At 37.2% G+C, this 23,874-nt stretch overlaps 1 protein-coding gene across 6 annotated transcripts in view; it reads left to right on the forward strand.

The window, feature by feature from the left end:
- Positions 1-23,874, forward strand: part of GRK5 (G protein-coupled receptor kinase 5) — a 192,902-nt gene that overhangs the window by 116,930 nt on the left and 52,098 nt on the right. For all 6 annotated transcript variants that reach the window (XR_005559577.1, XM_039364298.1, XM_039363505.1 and 3 more), the window contains 2 exons: positions 15,260-15,372; positions 23,743-23,820. Coding sequence is in view for 5 of the 6 variants with exons in the window: in XM_039364298.1 (XP_039220232.1) it covers positions 15,260-15,372; positions 23,743-23,820 (191 nt within the window). In the remaining variant the exon portion in view is untranslated. The remainder of the gene's footprint in view (positions 1-15,259; positions 15,373-23,742; positions 23,821-23,874) is intronic.

A 23,874-nucleotide genomic window follows, 5' to 3' on the forward strand; every position in this document is an offset into this window, starting at 1 on the left:
AATCTTGTTAGCATATTGTTTTTATGTTGCTTTTTGCATGTTGTCTGTTACCAAGACGTTAGCTATATAAATCTTCTAAATAAAATAATTCTTGATGAAATAATAATAGTTTATTAATGTGGAGAACCAAATATGGAAAGAAATATTTTGCATATATTACTATAATATATAGTTTTGTTCTAACTGATCCAAATAATGAAGATAATTATATGTTTCCATATACTTTGGGCAGCTTACCATTAAACACCAACTTACAAAAAGAAATATATAGTGGATCAGAACAAAATACAAAACCAAAATTAAACAAAACAAAAGCAAAGCAAAGCAGGCTCTACAATCTAGAATAATTTCCGTACTGACAAGAATGGATACTCTACACGACCCTATCCTAGTATATGCCAAGAGTTTCTACTCCCAGCAGGGTACAAAAAAATGCTGTTGCTTTTGTAGTTAGGAAGGATATAGCAAAAACAGTATTTGGTTACAATGTAATCAATGCTGAATAATATTGATTAGCTTTGTGGGCAACCTTTTAATATGACTATCATTCAAATTAATGTTCCAATCACTAATGAAGAAGAGGAAGTTAATGACTTCTATGATCAAGTCAAAATCAGCTGAATATGCAAGCAAGAGAAGCTACGTGTGATCGATAACTGGAATGCCAAATTTGGAAACACGAAAGAAGAAAATGTAGTTGGATGGTATGACTTAGGAAAATGAAATGGCGGAGATAAGGAGGAGACCAACTTATCAAATTCTGCCATTCCAATGATTTCTTCATAGCTAACACTTGTCTTCAAACAACCAAAATGATGCCACTATAATGGACATCACCAGATGGGTATGCAGAAATAAAATTGACTATATTATTGTTAAAAGGAGACGACGGAGTTCAATTATAGCTTGAAAGACATGGCTAGGTGCTGACTGTGGAAGAAATCACAAACTGCTCATGTGCAAACTCTAAATTAAGCTAAAGAAAAAGAAAGCTAGTCAGTTTCCACAATATGACCTTGAACATATACTCACCATTTTCAGGGAGAATATCAGGACACACTTTGATGTCCTGATCTTCATTGACAGAGAACCACAGTTATTATGGAATGAATTTTAAAAAGCCATTAAGGATGAATGTGAAAAGAAATTAAGAGAGAGAAGAAAGCAAACTGAATGTCAGAATAAACTGTGGAAATTTCCAGGAAGAGAAGTCAAAGCCTTAGAAACCTGATAATGAGCAGACCAAAGCGGTGAGATGCTTTTGCCTTTTAGGATCAACCATCAACAGTAAAGGAACAAGCAGTTGAGAAATACGCAGCAGATCAGCCCCTGGAAAAGATATACAAGTGTCAAGACCTGCAGAGATCAGAATTGTGCAAGTCATGGTGTTCCCTGTGACATCCTAATGGAAGTGAAAGTTGGGCTTTGAAGAATCAGTATAGGAAGAGCATTGATGCCTTTGAATTTTGTTGTTGTAGAAGATGTAAAAAAGATGTTGAGACTCTAAAAGAGTACAGAGAAGAGCAACAAAGATGAGTAGTGGAGGCTAAAACATATAAGGAACAGTTGCTGGAATTGGGAATGCCTAGTCTAATGAAGAGAAGGACGAGGGGGGACATGATAGCAGTGTTCCAATATCTCAGGGGTTGCCACAAGGAAGAGTTATTCAAGTTATTCCCCAAAGCACCTGAGAGCAGGACAAGAAGCAATGAATGGAAACTAATAAAAGAGAGAAGCAACCCAGAACTAAGAAGAAATTTCCTGACAGTTAGAACAATTAATCAGTGGAACAACCTGCCTCCAGAAGTTGTGAATGCTCCAAAAATGGAAGTTTTTAAGAAGAGATTGGACAACCATTTTTCTGAAATGATATCAGTTTCCTGTCTAAGCAGGGGGTTGGACTAGAAGACCTCCAAGGTCCCTTCCAACTCTGTTATTCTATTCTATTCTATTCCTGAAAATTCTTTGGGAATTAGGAACGTGTAATGTATAATAAAATCTTTGCTTTATGATTCTTTATTTTAGAAAATTCTGAGTATTGTCAAAATCGAATATTCACATTTTCATTTGGATGTTTCTCATTAAAACTGGCCCATTATTATTTTTCTAAAACTGATTTTTCAATCTTATTCCCTGATGGATGATGTTTGTGTGTGTGTGTTGGTGGGAGATATACATTGGGCTGTTGGGAAATTGATAATCTTACAAATATTTTTTTTTTTACCATTAGCTATTTTTACTTACCCCCAATAGCAGTATTTCTTTAATTACTTCTTTAAAGAGCTGTTTTTCATAGCTATTTCAAAACCAGTTATGTATTTGAGATGGAAAGAGGACTCCTTTTTCTTATCCCATTCATTCTATCGTCCATCTCTAAACTAATGTACATTATCCTTGATAGAAGCAGGATGTCAGTTCTGTTTGCTTGCTGATCATGACCCTCCGTGTATATTGGAGGCTCACAGGTTATTGTAACTGGCCTTTAAATGTACTTGAATGCCCAGTTCAACCAAAGAGAGACAACATTATTAGTAATGTTGTTCATATCCTTGAATGAGTCCATGAAAGAGGAGACAGTGAATCATTGTTTGTCTTGAGAAGATTCAGCAATTTCAGCACACTTAATCTTTTTCTTCCTTGAATTTTAGATAAGCGAAGAGAATTAAAAAGGCCGTTGTCCAAGATGAAATGGCTTAGTCAAACAGAGCAGCTTTCACCAAGGTGCACATAAAAAAGATGGGCAAGCATTGCTTAGCCTCCCTTTTTTTCTGAAATTTCACAAGTGGGATGTGTGTGTGTGTGTGTGTGTGTGTGTGTGTGTGTGTGTGTCAATATTTGTTGGAAGAAATGTACTATTATATGCACATGATTGTACATTCCTTTGTTCCTGATGACAAACAATATTAGATTTTATTCATTTATGTGTATCCCACCTTTATTATTTTTATAAATAACTCAAGGCAGCAAACATTTTCAACGCACCATCCTCCACTTTTTTTCTCTACAACAACAGTCCTGTGAGGTGAATTAGACAGAGAGAGAGAGTGACTGGCCCAAGGTCACTCAGCTGGTTTTCATGGCTAAGGTGGGAGTTGAACTCATGGTCTCCCGCTTTCTAGTCTAATACCTTAACCACTAAATCAAACTGGCTCTCATGCTGGACTGGGACAGTAGTCAGGCAACCCAAAACAAGAGCTTCCAGATGCCAGTGAAACTTTCCATTGAGTAGGATATGCATCGATTTTTTTTTATCATAGCATGATGCTTGCTAGAATAAATTTGCAATAGACATTCTCTAAATGTAATACAAGCTCTGGCTTTCCATCATTTCTGCATCCAGTAATTCATGATTAGAAAAAATACATTGAAGTTGATTATATTTCCTACTTTGATACTGCTGGCACTTTAAGGGCATGGTGAATTATTTGATCCTCAGTTTTTGAAATAGGCTGCTTCAGAGGTTTTAATCTAAGAGGTTTTTGCTTTTTAGAAAAATGAACGAGTGTAAGAAGATCAAACTGTACAAGTGGCTAAAATAGACTCACTGTCGACGTATAAGATTCATCATACCTATGCATCTCTTATATCAAGAATTTCCAATTTCTTAAGTATCTCTAACTTTAAATTTTAAATTAAAATATTTAGATATTGCATACTATGGTAGGAACTCTCAGGCCAGAATGCAGTACAAGTTATAAAAGATAAAACTAAGAAGAGAAATATAGTAAATGGAACTTGAAAATATTAGAGCAGCAATAAGTGTGGCATAAGAGCATGTCTTTCAAGGCTAAATTATAACTTTTAAGTTCTAAGTGCAAGAGTAAAACTACCTCCAGTTTGTACTTAAAAGCCTATTATTATGATGCTAGCCTGGGTGTCCAGGGGAAGGAGGTTCCAGAGCCAGTGTTGAGATAGAAAAAGCTTTCCGCCTATGTGCCAAATCTCTGAGGCAATCTGGAGGTTAGGAGGCAAACACTGAAGAGTCTGTGACAATTCTTCCCTGCCCACTCGCCATAGCTAACTTGCCGGGGACAACTTGCTGTGGGACAACTCACCACAGCTAACTTGCCACAGGACAACTCACTGCAGGTTGTTACACCAATATCAAAGAAATAGTTGAGTAGAACCATTAAAGAAAGGATGCAAGAGGAGGGACAGAATGAAATGTGAATGGCAAAAATTAAAAAATATATATTTTAAATAATTAAATAGAATTGTTAAATTGTCCCACAGTGAGTTGGCCATGGCAAGATGTCCCATTCCAAACCCTGAAGTAGGATGTTCAATCTCCAGTAAGAAGCCATGGTTGATAATATCAAAAGCTGCTCAGAGACCTGGAGGACCCCCCCCCCCAAATTGCACAGACCTCCTCCCAAATTATACAGCTCATTGCTTCCTGAGGTTCAACAGATGGAGATTATTGGCCATTTAAAGCCAGTTTTAAACAATATTTTATGACAAATGCACTTAGTTGGTTTTATTGAGTTCTGCAAAAAGTCTACAAAGAGGACTTCCAGTTGTAGATAAATTTCTTCAGTGACTTTTCTCTGACAAGAGCCGTTAATTTATCCGCCATTTCCAGTCCATCATCTTTATTAACCATCCTCTATTGTAGGTTTCTCAAAGTCATTTTTAAATAACTCAGGGCACCAAACATATCCAGCACACTTTTCCTCCTTCTATTTTTCCTACAGCAACAACTTTGTGAAGTGGGTTGGGTTGAGACAGAGTTACTGGCCCAAAGTCTCCCAGTTGACTTTCACTGCTAAAATGAAACTTGAACTCATAATCTCCCACTTTCTAGCCTGGTACCGTAACTACTAGATCAAACTTTCCATAGCTGAGCATATTCAAGTCATGCTGCTGCTATCACATATAAAAGTAAAACCATCTGATTTTTCCTGTGCTTTATCTATTACCCTAAGAGAAAGGTTTCTGGTCTGAGTTGTGTAGTAATCTCCAATTTTGTTTGAATTTCATTATTATTTTCGAGCTTGATATTGCTTAGTTATTCTGCAAGAAATAATGATAGCATTAAAGAACTTAAAATAACATAATTTCTGCTTTGCTTCTGTTGAGTCTGAAAAAAATGCACTAATTTTTCTTCCTGTTGTATTCCCAAAATCTGCAAAAAAATTTCACATAAACATTCTGGTGCAAATATTTGTATGAAAACATTTGTGTATGTATGGAATTCTGCATTAAAAGGGGAAAAATCCATCATATGTTTGTGGAAAATGTTTTTACTGGGTTTTGTGGGCAACACTGTAGCACAGTTCACTGTAAGTCATAAAGATTTGTTTGCAACACTTTCTTGGAATGGTTCCATCTTGAGTAAAATTCTGAATGAAGAGGAAGATAATAAAAAGAAAAAAAACGTTGCATATGAAAAACAAAGTTTGTGTAAAACCAAACAATGACATTTTATACATAAAGATGGGAAATGATTTTCGCTTGCTTCTGAGAGATACAATTGACAAGCAAGAGAAATTAAATTGGCAAGACTTAAATAGCAATCGAAAAGAATGTTGTCATCAGATCTTGATTGCATCTATATTTTAATTAATTAGAACAGAGCCATATGCATCAAAGCTGCATTCACTCTGGGGACTTTTTTGAAGATTTGTCAGAATTTCCAATGTAAAATTGCATATTATAAAAACATGCTAGACAGTTTTGAATTATGCAAGTGAATGAATGAAAGAAAAGCCCTTTCTTTTTCTGTGGAACTAACTGGAAGTGTTTGCAATTTAATATACAACCTCTGGCAAATGATTAACTCTACAAATAAGTAATGGGCTTCAGTATTGTGATAGAAAATTGAACATTGATGAGATGTATTTAAATGCAAATATTCATAGAAGCTTCTTTTGGAATTTGCTTTCTGCACCAGTACAGTACTGGTGGTATGTCCCACAATGGCATAATTACTATCTTTTTGGATCCAGACTTTATATAAGCCTATTTAAAATAATAGACTGTTCTTCTTGATGTGAAAAGCGTGCCTCTCTTCATCATGCCCACATATTTTTATGCGTATATACACTTTCATCCCAAAGGTAATGCTTTGCCTCACATACCTATAGCATAAATTTGTATAGCAATGAAAAAAATGGACCCTTCAAATCCCTTGCCCATGTTGTGCAGTCAAGATCTTTCTTCATTTCACAGGGTTCTTTTTCCAATACCCAATTCAGTGGGTTTCCAGAGGGCCCATCCAGCCTCCCTGGCCTTTTTTTAGCCACCCAGCCACCTGCAGAATCTTGGATAATTCTTGCTCTGTTTTGCTATCAGGAGTGAGCTTTTCCAATTCTCTTTTTCCCTTGGGTTGCTTCCAGTTTCCTATTTGGATTAGAAAACCTGTAACTTTTCTCACTTCCAGAACCTTTCTGCATCCACTCTTCTCTAAACTGGCATACCCACAACCAATGCCACCACAACACATCACACCCAGGGCTTTTGTAGCTGCTCTTTGCTAAGCAGCTGTGCTGGCTGGAGAGAGGTCTTAAAGGGGCAAGGCACCATCAACCCAGGTGCTAGCTGATCTCACATTCCACTTTTTTCTTCCATAGAGATAGGGCAAATTCAAATAGAATAGATTCCAAGTTCAATAAATGTAACTTAGTTGATTTTATGTCTATAAGTGGCAGTTATGGAAATTGCAGTGAAGAGACATTTTCCTCCTCCTCCTCCTCCTCCTCTGACTTAGTGGTGCTGGTGCTGGATGCTGGATCTGGGCTACTTCCAGATATCATTAAACAGGATGTCAGTTCCATTGTTCCTCAAGAATGCCATAAAATATTCAGTGATTTTTCTCATGATTGGCCACTGACCAAGATGAAGGAAAAATGCTGAAGGCCTTTTTCTCCTTTGCTACTTGAATCACATTTCTTATTGTATTTTATAAAATGTATCAGATTGTATAGGTCAGTTTTCTGGGATTTAAAGTAGTACCAAAATCAACTAACTGTTATATTTAATATATAGGCAAAGTTATTTTCCATGCTTCCTTGAAAGACTGGGAAAACATACTTTCCTTATGTAATTGATAGATATAATTGACAGACCTTCAAGTTAGTGTCAATTTTTAGCAGCCACATAAATCATTTAATTATGGCCTGTGGGCCACATTGGCTGTTCCTGTCTCAAGCAAGGTGGTGGTGGCAGGGAAGTAGAAGCAACAGGAGGTTGGGCAATGGGGAGGGGCAGTTCAGGGCTGAGCCAATGGCAGTGACCCTTTACAACAGCCCATTTTTCACATGGCCCATTGGGAAAATTAATTGCCCACTCCTGACATAGATAGACCTTCAGGATGAACTATCCATAGTCTGGCACTTTGGGCTCATACTGGTGTATCCATGATTGCTTTAATCAGCCATCCTGTTCCTGGTTGTCCTTTTTCATTCCAATTTTCTCAGACTTTATAGACTTTTCAATAAAGCCACGATTTCATATAAAGTGTCATAACTATGATAATTTGAGGCTCATCACTTCTGCCCTCTGGGGTCCCTCTCCTGAATCCACCACTTTGGATTGATTTGGTCTGAGGACTATTTGTCGGGGGTTTTAAGTTATCCATAGTATTCTTCTCCCACCCAAAGTTCAAAGGCATCAATATTTTTTCAATCTTCAAAATCCAACTTTTTTTTCTATACAGGGAAAACTATGTGCATCGCTATGTAATAATCTTATCATAATTCTCACTGTATATAATAGATATTGAGATATTTTTGTTGTGAATAGAGAGGGAGAAGACAACTGTTTTAGTGGCTATAAGTTGGAGGACTTAAAAGACCAAGATAGGGACAGATCATCATGGGGAAATATTTTTATAAGATCACTAAGAATTGGGATTGAGTTGATATCATATAATTGTGGGGAACTGATTTATCCTTTTTTTGGTAGGCTTTTTTTTTAAGTACATTGTGAATAGGTTCTTACAATAACTGTAACCAAAAAGATTTAGTTCATTAGCTGCATTGGCTTAGGGGTAAGAGAAAATGGCATTTGTTTATTAGATTGAAACCAGATACTAAGACTGGATAAGTAGGGCAAACAATTATCCTTGCAAGTAAAGAGAAATTAACATCAGCACTAATCCTTTGCTCCATAATGGCGGTGAGACATCTTTCAAAACTATTTTGCATTTTAACATAAAGATGTGTATTTCAAAGAAAATCAAAAGACAAAATCTTGCCAGGTGTGCTTGAGCCTTAAGATTACTAAAGTAGCTTTTTGGATTCTGGCCATGTTTATATGATGGGTGTTCTGCAAGGAGTAATGAGCATTCAGCTTAAATTTCTTTGAGAAGTGAATATCAAAATGATCCTTTGTACTTAAGCTTTATCACTATGAAAAATTAATTCTTGCTGTTCTTTCTTAGTGACTCCACTTGCAATGATTGAGGTTCTAGCTATGCCTCTTAGTCTAACATTTAATGGCAGCAGATGCAATGCTCATTTATTCAAATCAAACAGTGGATAAGTCCTTTTTAAAGAGTCCCCAGAATAGTATTTGAAGGGAAACAGCTTTCATCCTTTTAAAAGCTAGGTGGATTAGTGCATATCCTTTTTGTATTTAAATGGAGGCAACCACATTTGGATGCTTAACCTATAAAAAGAGCTATAAATTTGCTTGTGAACATGATAAATCAAAGTGTAAATTGAACACTGTGTGTGAGACAAGCTCTCCTTTCTGAGACAGAAAGCCTCCTCTGGACTGGGTGAATTTTGAACAAATGGATACAGCCAGTTGATGGCCAACCCAATTGATACCTCAAAGCCTCTCAGACATGATACCACCATCACTGTCATATTATCGTACAGAGTTTTACTTGTTCTTCTCCGGTCTCATATTTCAACAAAAGTTTATACATTTTAACAATCACATGTTCATTAGCACATAATTCTATTTCTAATACAGTGTTACTTTGTTCGTAATCATAAAGTCTTTATTTATTTATCAGATTTCGACGTTGCCCATCTCACCTAAGTGACTTTGGGCAGTTTACAATAAAAAGCCACTTTAAATTTTTCTAAAAACCATTTACATGAAACCTTCTTTTCATTTTATTTTAAAATCATTTAAGAAAATTCTAGTACTTCATGGTAAGTTAACAATGTATATTTACTTGTCATTTTTCATCTATAAAATGATTCTTGGGCTGAAAGCTACAAAGAAGTTTTATTTCACATTCTTAAGTATAGCCCGTCTAATAATGATTTTTAAACTACATTCACCTTAGCTTTATTATTCCATAGGTACCAATGCCATCCAAATCTCAAATTATGGCCTTCTAGAATCAATAACCTTAACAACATCCACTTTTTCATCCAAGCTAAACAACAGGCAACAAAATATAGCTTCAAGTCTTGTAGGCTCAACTGTCTTCTTCTTTTTTTTTTTTTTGCATCTTGTTGTACCTTATATTTAACTCAAGTTCTTTTCTCCTCCATAAAATTTAAATATATCTTCTGCCATTGTTTAAATTCAATGGTGAAAAAAGTAAGGTTTTACATTTAGGCAAGAAAAACCAAATGTACAGGTATAGTATAGGGGGTACCTTGCTCAATAGTAGTAACTGTGAGAGGGACCTCAGAGTCCTAGTGGACAATCACTTAAATATGAGCCAGCAGTGTGCTGCAGCTGCCAAAAAGGCCAACACAGTGCTAGGCTGCATTAACAGAGGGATAGAATCAAGATCACGTGAAGTATTAATACCACTTTACAATGCCTTGGTAAGGCCACACTTGGAATACTGCATCCAGTTTTGGTCACCACGATGTAAAAAAGATGCTGAGACTCTAGAAAGAGTACAGAGAAGAGCAACAAGATGATTAGGGGACTGGAGGCTAAAACATATAAGGAACGGTTGCTGGAATTGGGTATGTCTAGTTTAACGAAGAGAAGGACGAGGGGGGACATGATAGCAGTGTTCCAATATCTCAGGGGCTGCCACAAAGAAGAGGCAGTCAAGCTATTCTCCAAGGTGCCTGAAGGCAGGACGAGAAACAATGGATGGAAACTGATCAAGGAGAGAAGCAACTTAGAACTAAGAAACTTCCTGACAGTTAGAACAATTAACCAATGGAACAACCTGCCTCCAGAAGCAGTGAATGCTCCAACACTGGAAGTTTTTAAGAAGAGACTGGACAGCCATTTGTCTGAAATGGTGTAGGGTGGAAGTTTTTAAGAAGGCAGGACTGGACTGATCAAGGAGAGAAGCAACTTAGAACCTTCCTGACAGTTAGAACAATCCCAACCTGCCTCCAGAAGCTGAATGCTCCAACACTGGAAGTTTTTAAGAAGAGACTGGACAGCCATTTGTCTGAAATGGTGTAGGGTTCCTGCCTGAGCAGGGGGTTGGACTCGATGACCTCCAAGGTCCCTTCCAACTTTATTATTATTGTTGTTGTTCTTGTTGTTAAATGGTACATCAATTTTCCAAATAAGTATTGTCTGGAACAAAAATAACAATCTAGTTAAAACATTCACTTTAATCAGAGAAATTCTACCGACATGTCAATTGTAATTTGTCCCATTTTGACATATCATTTTAATTTCATTCTGTGTCTTTACATAATTATTTTGAAATAACATGCTATTCTTATTTGTTATAGTGATACCGAAGTATTTTCAAGATTAATCTTGAAACTTGCTAATGCATCAAATTCAAACCTCATCTCCTGTCTCAAGTACCTTGTATGTGAAGTCCTTTATTGTTTTTCAAATGGTCCTTCAAAAAAGATACAGGATAAAAATATATTTCTTAGCACCAGGACTATCTCTCCTTCACGCTTGAAATGTGAAGTGCCTTTGGAACAATTCTCTGCATGCTTACTTCATAAATATGTATTTTCTAGCAAATTAGTCATGGGCCTAATATACATGATCCGAGAATTATAGACCATTGTATTTATTTCACTTTACCTTCCTTTTAAGCATGAGGATTTAGGAATCATTTTGTGCTTCTTAAAAGACAGCAGGAATTACGGATTTGTAAAAAAAAAAAAGATTACCATCAAGTTCATTCTGTTCTCATATATTAAATGTTGCCAAGGATTTGATAATTTAGAATGCATGTTTTTGCATTTATCCCAATTTATTTTTAGTGTGGCTTTTTTTCAGACTTGCTGTCATTATAGTTACCAGAAGCCCTTTTGAACAAGGAGAAATTCAGGACACTTTTTTAAAAGGCTACAGTACTTTTTTTTTTTAAGGGGTGTAGCAGTGAAGGGCTCTTGCTATCAAAATAGAACAATGCCCACTGGAGTATTCCATTATTGCAGTCCAGATGCTGCAGTAGCTTATGTCAAGTTGTACAAGTCTTTCAGTGGTGTTTTCATGATACACTGTTTTTTTTTTCTCCTCCTGCATTGAGATTTCCCAGGACATCTGAAACTGTGTTCTAAATACTTTAGACCATTGTTGCTGCACTTTCTTAACTCCAGTCTCAGCTCATGAAATACTTAAAACTGGCAGCATTATTTTAAAGGCTAGTGCAGTTTCAGCATGGAAGCTGAATACTGAACAGTGATACAGAAGTGCCAGTATCAGTACGCTGAACTATGATCACTGCAAGGATTCAGAACCAACTATTTACTAAACATGGATCACTTTTAGATGCTAAAACAAATGTGTCCATGTAATCTCATCCTAATGTTGAGTTTCTTTCTAGGAAAAAAAGCAGAAAATCACTAAATATATATACATAAACATATATTTGTTTTCTGAGGTTTTCGCGGGTGTTTATATGTAGGTCTTTGGTTATTCGGGTTTTCTCCTGCGTCAAATTGGAAGTGTCTTGGCGACGTTTCGACGAAGTCTCATTCGTCATCTTCAGGCTGGTGTTTTCGGCTTTGTGCTTCTAGGAGCAATGTGTGATTGTAGCTGTTTCTTCCTTTTAACTGCCAGTGGGGGTAAGAACTGATTGGATGAGAGCTTGGCTGTGTTCTGATTGGATGGAGGTGTGTTCTGATTGGTTAGGAGTTGACTGTGCTCTGATTGGATGGGGGGGTTGGCTGTGCTCTGATTGGATGGGGGTTGGCTGTGCTCTGGTTGGGGGAGTGTTCTGTTTGGGTGGGGGCTTTATTGTGCTCAGGTTAGTCTGAGTTGCACGGGGATGTGAGATGGTGAGCTGCATTGCTATTGTTTGGCTTCGCGTTCGTGGTCGTGCCTCATCTTCATGGTGGGTGTCAGTTTGCTTCATGTATGGATTGGAGGGTTTAAAGTGGCTAATGATGCAGCTATGGTCTGGCTTTTGGTTTGTGGTCGTGTCTCATCATCGGTGTGGGTTTGGGTTTGCTTTTTGCGTGGACGTGTGGTGGTGACATCCTGTGTGGCTTTTGTGAGTGTGGGTCTGTTGTCATTCTTTGTGTTAGGGACTCATTTGTCAATAAGGGCAGGTTTCCAAATGGCTGGTAGGTGGGAGGTATCATCTCGTTTGTTCATGCTGTGTGGGCATTTTTCTATCTCGATGGCTTCTCTGATTATTCTGTTATTAAAATGTTCAGTTTTGGCGATAGTTCTGGTCTTTCTAAAGTCAATTTCATGTCCTGTGATTTTAAGGTGTTGGACCAGGGAGGAAGTTGGTTCCTCTTTTTTGACCGAGTTCTTATGTTCTTCAATGCGTGCACTTATTCTTCTGTTGGTTTGTCCGATGTATGTGGTGGGACAAGCGGTGCATGGGATTTCGTATACTCCTTGATTTTCTAACTCAATTTTGTCTTTGGGATTTCTTAGGATGGTGGATATTTTTCTGTTTGTGCAGAATGCTGTCTTAATGTTGTGTTTGTGTAGGATCTTGCTGATTCTGTCTGTGGTGCCTTTTATGTAAAGGAGGAGGGCTTTGCCGTTTTCTTGTTCTCTGTCTTGGGTTTTAGTGGGGGTTTCTTTTTGGATTAGTTTGGTAATCTTTATTTCTTTGGAATCCATTGGATGTAAGTACATTAGTGAGAGTGTGTAGTTCGGTTTTCAGGTGTTGTTCATCAGCTAAGCGTTTTGTTCTAGAGATGAGTGTCTTGACTACGGAGTTGATCTGTGCTGGGTGGTGGTGTGAGAGAGCGTGCAGATAGCGGTTTGTGTGTGTTTTCTTCTGGTAGATGGTGTGTCCTAGGGAGCCATTGGATTTCCTGTAGACTAAGACATCCAGGAAGGTGGGTGAAGCAAACTGACACCCACCATGAAGATGAGGCACGACCACGAATGCGAAGCCAAACAATAGCAATGCAGCTCACCATCTCAAATCCCTGTGCAACTCAGACTAACCTGAGCACAACAAAGCCCCCACCCAAACAGAACACTCCCCCAACCAATCAGAGCACAGCCAACCCCCCATCCAATCAGAGCACAGCCAACCCCCCATCCAATCAGAGCACAGCCAAGCTCCTAACCAATCAGAACACACCTCCATCCAATCAGAACACAGCCAAGCTCTCATCCAATCAGTTCATACCCCCACTGGCAGTTAAAAGGAAGAAACAGCTACAATCACACATTGCTCCTAGAAGCACGAAGCTGAAAACACCAGCCTGAAGATGACGAATGGGACTTCATCGAAACGTCGCCAAAACACTTCCAATTTGACGCGGGAGAAAACCCAAATAACCAAAGACACACACACACATATATATATATGTGTGTGTGTGTATATATATATATATATATATATATATATATATATATATATATATATATATACACACATACACATACATACATACATGCATGCATGCATACATACCACTGATTTGGCCATTGAGCGCATTATAGGTCCCTCCGCCCCTGCCCTCCTACAATTGGCCGCATCGCTCAATGGCCAAATCAGCAGCATGCAAAGAGCTATAAAGGCGAGGCTCACCTAATGTCAACCTATACTTTTTTTTTTTAATTGAAAATTTTTTATAAACTTTTACAAAGACAAAAAAAACAGTAACAACAGCAACAACACAAAAAAACAAAACAACCCTCCCCCAACCCCTCCCAAATCACCCCCTCCCTCCCCCCCCGAGCTTCCCAGAGCAGAATATAGGCTTAATTAAAAAAAATTAACAAGATTATAAGATAATTAAGATAATTAAAAACAAAATATATATAAATAAAGAATTATAAACCTTAAAAAGAAAAAATATTTAAAGAAAAAACAAGGAAAAGAAAAGGAAAAAGTAAAGTTTTTAAACAAATTATAAATAGGCTAAATGGTATTTTTTCATATCCAATTTAAATTGTATAAAATTTATCCATTTTTCCCATACAGAAAAAAAATTCTCTTGCGTTTGCTCTTTTAAGAAAGCCGAAATCTTTGCCATTTCCGCCAAATAAGATACTTTAAAAAACCACTCTTGCAAAGTAGGCAAAGATTCCTTCTTCCAATATTGACCTACTAACAGCCTTGCGGCTGTAATCAAATTCAACATCAATATGTCAACCTATACTTTGACAACGTTAGCAGACGCTAACGAAAGCTTAGTTTGTAATAAAGAATTCTCTGTCCCGAATATCTATGTTTTAACATGTCTTTTTAAATGAATGCACCTGGGACTCGAATTTTTAGAATTGTTGGATATGTATGTATGTATATATGTATGTATGTATGTATGTATAATCGCAAAAGGTGATCACTTGACCCCAAGATACAGCAATCGTCATAAGTATGAATCATTCGCCAAGCATCTGACTTTTGATCACATGACCATGGGGATGCTGCAAAGGTTGCAACTGTGAAAAATGGTCATAAGTCATATTTTTCAGTGCCCTTTTAACGTTGAATGGTCACTAAATGAACTGTTGTAAGTCGAGGACTACCTCTACTACACACATTAGTATATGCTGGGAAAGCATTTAGAAGGTAAAATGCATTGTACTGTTGCAAGTAGCTATAAAGGACTCTGAAGTTTTCTGACTATTGGAAACCCTCCTGAGATAGCTTTCCTGTCTTGTTTCTCAGATTTCAACAGGTTTCGTCCTCACACTTTTAAGCCTATCTTTGCAACTGTAGGAGCCAGAAACATGCATTTTTTTGCAAAAATGCAAAAAATAAAATAAAATCAAAATTCTTGGAATGTGTTTAAATCCCATACTAATTTCTCTGCATTCAGGGTATGATCTCTGAAAAATTCTGACTTCTATGACTTATCTTTATGAGTTTTTAAATCTGCAGGATTCATACCAGATTTATTTTTTTTAAAGATTAAAATAATTAAATCATACACCTAGCCTCCCAATGTTTCACTTTCCTGCCTTCTCTTCTTATTTCCTCCAGAGAGAGATTATTACAGTTTATGTGACAAGCAACCAATAGGAAGACTTCTCTTTCGGCAGTTCTGCGAGACTCACCTGGAGCTGCAGTGCTGTATTAAGTTCCTTGATTCAGTGGTAAGTTGGTTTTTCTGAATGCTTCAAGAGTTGATTGTATCTTATGGGCCTTTCTTTGCAGGTCCAAAGGTTTCCTTCATTTTTTGTTCTTTCATAGATTGTACCTCCGGAACCTTTGTATTTCCATTGTTAAACTTCCTCCTCTATCTCCAGGCTTATGTACATGTGTATTTCTGTTTTCTTGTTTACTTGTGTCTGAATACGTATCAGCAATGTATATATTGCACTTATTGATTTGATTTCTGTTAAAGCCTTTAATCCTCCATGTTCAATGTACAACTGAGGAGCCATCTCATCCCAATGGGACTAGCCAGTCCCACTTGCTCCAGCAGCAAAGGCCTACTTTGAATCCTATCAGGCAAAGAATTTCAGCTGGCGGGGTTCAAGATAATATATCTCCCTTGAAATGAGGTTGGTCTCCACACTTTTGGCCTTCTGGGGGAGCTTGAAAATTTGGTTCTGCCAGCTGTGCTGGGCCCCAATGGAGGCATTCTAGACCGGGGGTGACTGATGGGGTAGAGAGATCATCATTCTTGTATTGCCCATCCTTTTTCTTTAGTTTCCTATTTAATCCTCTTAATTGTAATCATTTTGCATTACCTTTGTTACCTTTTTATTATATTGTAAGTTGCCCAGAGTCACTGTAACAATGTGATGGGTGGCATAAAAACTTAATAAATAAATATGTTACATTAGAATAGAGGCCCCCAACCTTTTGGGCACCAGGGACCAGTTCCATAGAGAGAGGTTGTTCCACGGACTAGAGGGGGCATGGTTTCGTGTGTTGCCTGTTTTGTGTGGATGGGTGTTCACTTGTTTGCATTGCCCGGCTTCAGGCATGCCCCAGACCAGTGCTGGTCCACAGACCGGGGGTTGGGGACCCCTCCATTAGAAATAGTTAAATCATGAATGGCTTCAGGTGTGGTGAAAAAAGTCAGATGGCAACTATAACAGTGTGATGCACATAAAAACAGGCAGAGATTTGATTGCATTATTGTGACTACTATTTTATTCTTTTGACCATCCCCTGTGGTCAAAAGTTTAGTTATATATAAGCATCCAGTCCTTAGGAGGCTAAGATGTTATACTTGTACCTTATAAATTTAAAATTGGAGCTATTTAACATAGCATGCATAGTAGAGAAAGCAAATCAAAATAATTAAGCAGAATTCAAAAGCAATCAAAAAGCAAATAATTTTTTGTAATGTTTCAATGGCTGGTCATTGAGTAATAATGTTGTTTAATAACTATGGATAATTTGGCTAATATGTATCTATATATTATTACCTTTGGGACAGTGATTGAAGCTTTGGTTCTATGCACACTCAGTCTTAGAGTAAACTAAACCACTAAACACAGTAGAATTTACTCAAGATATAAATGCAGGATTCATAAAGTACAAACCAGTCTTCTTTTGATTAGCTGTTCCGTGAATTCAGTTGGTAACCTTAGGCAAGTCTCAGTCTATTTAGCTGAGTCACTCTCTTAAAGATAAATGCTTTGCAGTTTGTTGGATTACTGAAATAGTGGCAACTATTGGATTAAGATGGGTAGACTTCAACTCCCAGAATTCTGCCCACCCATCATAAAGTTCATGGCTGAAAAACACTACTGTATGTGAAACATGTTGAGAACTTGGATACAGCACTATATAAACATCATTATTCCTTCATTCTATTGTGAGTATTAATATTACCATTACCCAGGCAGCCAGAAGACCATTACATCTTCCCATTACATGGACAACTCCATTTGCTGTATTACTGATATATTACATCTACCTAGCAAGCAGTCTCTTGGCTATTGAACTCTCTCCATTTTAGGTCCTAAAGTTTCCCTTAATCCTAGACTATATATGTTTGATAAGATGGTTAGAATGGTGAAATGGGGTTATCTAAAAATAAAGGGCCAGGTTCACTGTTCTTGGTTCCCACTTATATGGAACTACAGGTAGTCCTTGACTTACAATGATTCGTTTAGTGATCAAAATGGCAACAGCACTGAAAAAAGTGACTTGCAACTAGTCCTAGGTTACAACCCTCACCGCATTCCCCAAGATCACATGATCAAAATTCAGGCACGTGGTAACCGGCACATATATGCAACTTTACCGGCCAGCTTCCAGCAGTCAGTCAGTGGGGCAAGCTGGATGTACTTAATGATTCACATAACAACTGCAATGATTCACTTAATAACCACGACAAAAAAAGTTGTAAAATCAGGCACGACTCACTTAAGTCAAGGAGGACTACTTGTATACAGATTTATACATGTCAAAGAAAAAATAGTTAAAGTTCAAAAATGCCTAAGACATCGACAAGCTTTTCAGACTCTAGATCGTAGGAAGGGCCCTGCACAATAAACCCAAAGAGTCTTGTAAGAATATTCTGTGTCACCCAGTAGCCCAGCAGATATGTCCCTTTCCATTGCCCTTCCTAGTAGCTGCTAATCAGTATATGCTGACTGTGTTCAGGAGGTAGTATATGCCCCCCAGAAGTTGTAGCCTGATGGTCTGTCTATTTATACAGCCCCCTTTTAAAGTTATTTAAAATTGTAACCATCACCCTATCTGATAGATGAAAAAGCCATAGTTTATGTACTGAATAAAGAAATACTGACTTACAACTTTGTAAGATATCCCCGTCATATTTTCCATATGTCTCGCTTATTTTCCCCTACTTTACTTCAAACTGAGAATATCAATTACGCTCTTTCTACATAGAGAAGCTCCTCTAAACATTTTGGGTAACCTTTTTTTGTTTACTTGTTTTCATTATCACATTATTCTGTTTTGAGATATGGGAACCATAACCTAAAGTTGAGGTTAGTTTGACCCTAGATTTAGATAAGAGCATTGTTATGTTCTTGAGATATATGGCAACACCTGATGAATCTGAAACAGCCTTAGAATAAATTAGCACAGGTGGACTTGGAGAGGAGACTCAGGAAATCCTAGCATTCTAGAAATCCCAGCATTCTATAATACCTATGTTTATGAGTTATAAAGTAACACATACACACACACACACACACACACACACACACACACACACACACACACATTGCATTAGAGCATTAACTCTCTCAAAATAACACTAGGAAGCACCACAGTAGAGAGATCAAATGGCAATGAGAAAGCTCAGGCTGTTCATAGGCCCTTTGCTGCTACCACCACAAGTAATGGCAAGGTTATTATTATTTTCAAAGAAAAAGAATAATGAATGAAAGCAAATATACTTGTCCCAGGATAATGTAACAGGATCCAGTCTGAGTCAGTCACTGGGACCAGAGTTTTAGTCTTCCGTCCTCAGCAGGAGTCGGAAAGCTTGGAAGACTAAAACTCTGGTCCTGGTGACCGGACTCAGATTGGATCCTGCAAAAAAAACAAAACCCAATATTTACTACAGTTAGGTAAAGAACGTTTTGGCAGGTCCCTCTCTTCACCCCCCCCCCTTTTTTATTTTAATGAAATACTTCTGCTTTGGGAGGAATTGGGGAAGAGGACTATTGCAGAATGTTCCTATTTTGGTTGTTTAGTGATAGCTTTTATTCGTTCATAAAACCTCTGGGTATTGAGTGATAAGCCACATGAAACATCCTTTTGAAGGCAGCTTATACAACATAAACCCTTGTGGGTTGTTATTTTTTTTAATCATCTGGAAGAAAAGACAATAAGGCAGAGTTACATAACATGTTATGGGACTTCCCCAGCCAAAATGGGTTGGACCTGAGGGGAAATTTTGATGGGGTCTGCCATATTTTGCTGTTAAGACTACAAAATGTCTGAACACATGCCCTTTACCAAATGGGTGAATTTACTCCTTTATAGTTTCTAGGATTAATTAGTCCCATCTTAGATATGAAAGCCAGCTGAGTGACTTAGGCCAGTCACTCTCACTCAGCCTACTCAATTCACAAGGTTGTTGTTGCGGACAAAATAGGAGGAACAAGGCATAATAGATGTGTTTGCCAGCTTGGGTTATTTAGAAAAATAATAAAGGTGGAATTTAAAAAATCTAAATGAAATAATAATTAAGCAATTATTAGATGAAACTATTGATTTTTTTCTAAAGTAATATATCTTTTCAAGTGATAAATAAATAGAAAATGTGGCAAATGCAAACATATTGAGCCATAATGGTTAGGACCAGAATTGTGTTGAATTAAGTCCTAACAACATGTTGAGGACTGCTGTTCTATCCTCTGTGTATAGAAATGCATAGAAGCTAAAGCAGAAATATTTCTTCTTTAGATTAAAAATATTTTGTATATCAGCAGGACTTCAGCCTTTTTGCCGTGTGCTATTCTCTCTTTGTAGCAGTTATGAATTGTGCTGGTTGAGATAAGTCTCCAGATTTTCTAAGCTTTTTTGAAATAATTCTTTTATGTATATGATTTTTTAATCTCTGAAATGCTTTCCAAAGGGTGAATAATGGTGGAATGATGGAAAAAGCATAATTAAGATGATATAAACATTCTTGTCTCTTGGTGCTTTGAAGAGGCAACATAACCTGTGATCTGATAATATCTAAATGGACAAGAAATTTTATGAAAGAACGGCTGCAAGTCTCTTTGTACTGAGTTTATGGGTATTTAATTGCTTCATCCTCTTGCATTTAACAGGATTAGAAGGGCTGTAGCCACGTCTATTTTAACAGTCCGTGTGTTTCTTATCTTAAAGCATGCTTATCTTGCAGTATGAAACTTTATTTCACAGTGGCTATTTAATAAGGAAAATGTAATTGTATTGCTGATTTCTAAAATATTCTGAGATAGTATTATCATAAGAGTGGCTGGTTCATCATGGGTCCATTTTTGAGGTGATATTAAAAAAAAGTGTACCTCATTTGCAATGGACTTAAATGCTCTTGAGAATGTAGAAACAGTTTTGTCTCTACCACCAAGAACATTTTCATGGTCTGAAATGAAGGGGATATGATCTTCTAAGGACTTTGTGCAGACCATCAACTGTGTGGGTGGTCATTAGACTTCTCTTTGGCAAAATCAGAAATCCAGCTCTCCTGCATGTTTTTCACATGAATGCAATTTTTTGTAAAACGTGAATGGGCCAATGGAGGAGGAATAATTTCATTTCAGTATTGACTTATTTCTGGAAGTGCTATGCATTTTAAAGAAGCTAAGTAAGGTATTTAAAGGAGTCCTATGTGCATTCGTGCACACAAAGTACCCTTCATCAAATCACTTTGAAGAGGCAGTTTCAGAAGGGTTGTCCCAGTCCTTTTGTCCTTGTGATCTGATGACAGAAACAGCTTCAGATTTGAACACAAAGTGTGTATTTCCTCTTTGAAGAAGCAGGGAGGATCCTAGACCCTCATTGATTAATTACATTAATTTCATCAACTGTGGAATGTCCTAATTTACAAAGATGAAAAACTAACATCTTTAGAATTCTTTTTTAACATTATAATTCCAGAGATGTTTGTTCATTCCTAGATAGTAAGATCAGTAACACCTGGAAGATGGACAAAGAATGGCACGTTCACACAGACATAATCACGCAAATGTCACAATTTCCATACCTGAATAAGACATCCTGATGCTAATACTTAATTGTGGCATTTGTGAGATTATATCATTGCCATCCATTTGGTATCACAGTGGTTTGATTTGGATACCACTATGATGTCCTGAACATTTGTAGGACACCAAGTTAAAGGATGGACTTCTGGATCAATAATTTTTTTGGAAGGGCTGTAGAAAAGGAATATGTGGATCCAGAGAAAGAGGAGGGGAAGAATATTTTTAAAACAATTTTCTCTATATTTACAAATCTTCATTGTTCTGAATATTTTTCTCTTAAACATGTCTTAATTTCAAATCAGCCATTGGTAAATTTAATAACAAATGCTAACACATTTCTAAAAGCTGAAATTATTCTCATAAAAATGATTCAGCATGAATTCTGTAGGGCAAAGTTGTCAAATTTGCATTTAGATGTATAGGAATAAATCAGTTATTTGAAATATAGTAATTTAAAGAACAGTTTAAAGCAGTGGTTCTCAACCTTTCTAATGCCGTGACCCCATAATACAGTTCCCCATGTTGTGGTGACCCCCAAGTGGGTGTGGCCACCAATAAGAGGGAGTAGGACAGCTAGGGAAAAGGGAAAAAATGGCGGACAGCGTGGTTTGGTGAGCTCCATGAAATGGTCGTTTGACCCCAAATGGGGTCCCGACCCACAGGTTGAGAACCACTGGTTTAAAGACTTCTGCTATTCCTTTTAACATATACTTTTTAAATAAGACTTTGGATAGCTTTTCAAAAGAAGATGCCTTCAAATAATGAGCTGCCCTTTTAAAAATAGGTCTGTAGCATCCTTCACAGGTGGGGAAATCTCTATCCACAAAAGCACTAGATTGCTAAAAGTGCTGGTTTGCCATTTAAAACAACTCATTATCAAATATGATTTATTAAATTATGTCATAATCCATTGAAGATATATAAAAAGAACATTTTTGCAGAACCAAAGTTCATTGTCTGACATTAATTGGCTTGGCATTTATCTGGGAGACTCTAATTTTTGAGAATCCAGTCTCCTGTTTTCATACATCCATGGAATTATAACTATGTTTAAATTGAAAATATCACAACTACATCATTTTAACTAAATTAAATATTAACATATAAATACACTCACAAATGAGCACACTCAGATAAGATATGGTAAACTATGATTAAACCCCTTTAATGTGGGTTCTTGCCTAGTTTGAGAAGTCTCAAGTTGGGTCTTCGTTTCTATACTATATGCACAATTATATATGCACAAGTGAGAACGTATCATTTTCATTCATATTTTCCACCTCCAAGCTGTATACACTTGAATGCATAGTGGATATAAGCATATCAGGTGATGTGTATTTGTGTAATAATGTATGTGGCCTAGGGAGATTAAAGTCTTTCAGAGGGATGCACCTCTCTTGAAATTACCTAAGATATTGGGGCGTGATCGAAGAACCATCAAATGTTTTGTTGCAAACAGTCAACAAGGTCGCAAGAAATGTATTGAGAAAAAAAAGATGCACATTAACTGCCAAAGATTTGAGAAGAATCAAACATGAAGTTACTAGAAACCCAATATCTTTTAGTGCTGTCATATTCCAGAACTGCCTAGAAGTACAAGGTGTTCAGTGCTCAGAGACATGGCCAAGGTGAGGAAGGCTGGCAATAGGTTTGGTAGTTGATTTTGAGTCTATCTTCAACCTGAAAAGGTTCAACTAGCTTATCTTCAATAATGACACCCCATATCAGTACCCCACCACCACCTTGCTTGCGTCTGGGTCAAAGTGGAGCTCTATGCCCATTACTGATCCAGCCACAGGCCCATCCCTCTGGTCCTCAAGAATCACTCTCATTTCATCCATAAAATCTTTGAAAAATCTGTCTTGGCCCAGTCTTGCCGTTTCAACTTATATGACTTGTGTCTTGTTCAGTGGTGGTCAGGTTTCAGCCTTCCTTACCTTGGCCATGTCTCTGAGCACTGAACACCTTGTACTTCTGGGCACTCCAGATAGATTGCAGTTCTGGAATATGACAGCACTGGAGGATAATGGGTACCTGGTAGCTTCATGTTTGATTCTTCTCAAATCTTTGGCAATTAATGTGCATCTTTTTTTCTCAACATTTTTCTTGCGATCCTGCTGACTATTTGCAACAAAACATTTGATGGTTCTGTGATCTTGCCTCAATATCATAGCAATTTAAAGACTGGTGCATGCCTCTGAAAGACTGATCTCCTTAGGCCACACCCTCCCTCATTACACAAATACACATCACCTGATATGTTTATATCCACTATGCATTCAAGTTTATACAGCTTAGAGGTGGAAAATATGCATAAAAATGATGATATGGCCAAAATACTCATTTGCCTAATAATTGTGCACACAATATAACTTTCTTCTGTCTAGCTATGTTTGCTCCAAAGTTTCAGCAGGCATTTGACTTTTAAAGCTGAAGAATATTTTGGGATTGCATGTCTGATCAGGTAGAGATTTTCATAGTGCAAGCTACCTGATCCTTCTAATACAGAGATGCCACAGATTTAAATTTAAAACTGTGAAAAGTGTATTTATTGTTATGACAGTCCTTCCTCATACAGTATACATCTCCATGCATTATGAGGAGCAAAGAAATACAGGGGTTTGTAAAAAATTTTTACTACCATTATGCAGATCTGGTTTTTTTGCATTGGCTGTATGTCAGGGGATCAATGTTTATGCTATGTGGTTTAGATTTACAACCAGGGAAAAAGTATATGAACATGTTATAGAGTATATGAATACATGAACATTCGTATTTATGCATGTGCAAAATACAAGCACAATTTATCATTTTGCATTTTTTTTCTAGGCAGAATATGAACTACTTCCAGATGAAAAATTGGGAGAGAAAGGCAAAGAAATTGTGATGAAATACCTCATCCCAGGGGTAGGGAACACTTGAAATCTTTTATGTTGCTGTTATGTCTAGTGAACATTTTCT

This window comes from Crotalus tigris, unplaced genomic scaffold (assembly GCF_016545835.1).
Source record: "Crotalus tigris isolate CLP2741 ecotype Arizona unplaced genomic scaffold, ASM1654583v1 scf7180000017536.10889498, whole genome shotgun sequence".
Taxonomy (NCBI): domain Eukaryota; kingdom Metazoa; phylum Chordata; class Lepidosauria; order Squamata; family Viperidae; genus Crotalus; species Crotalus tigris.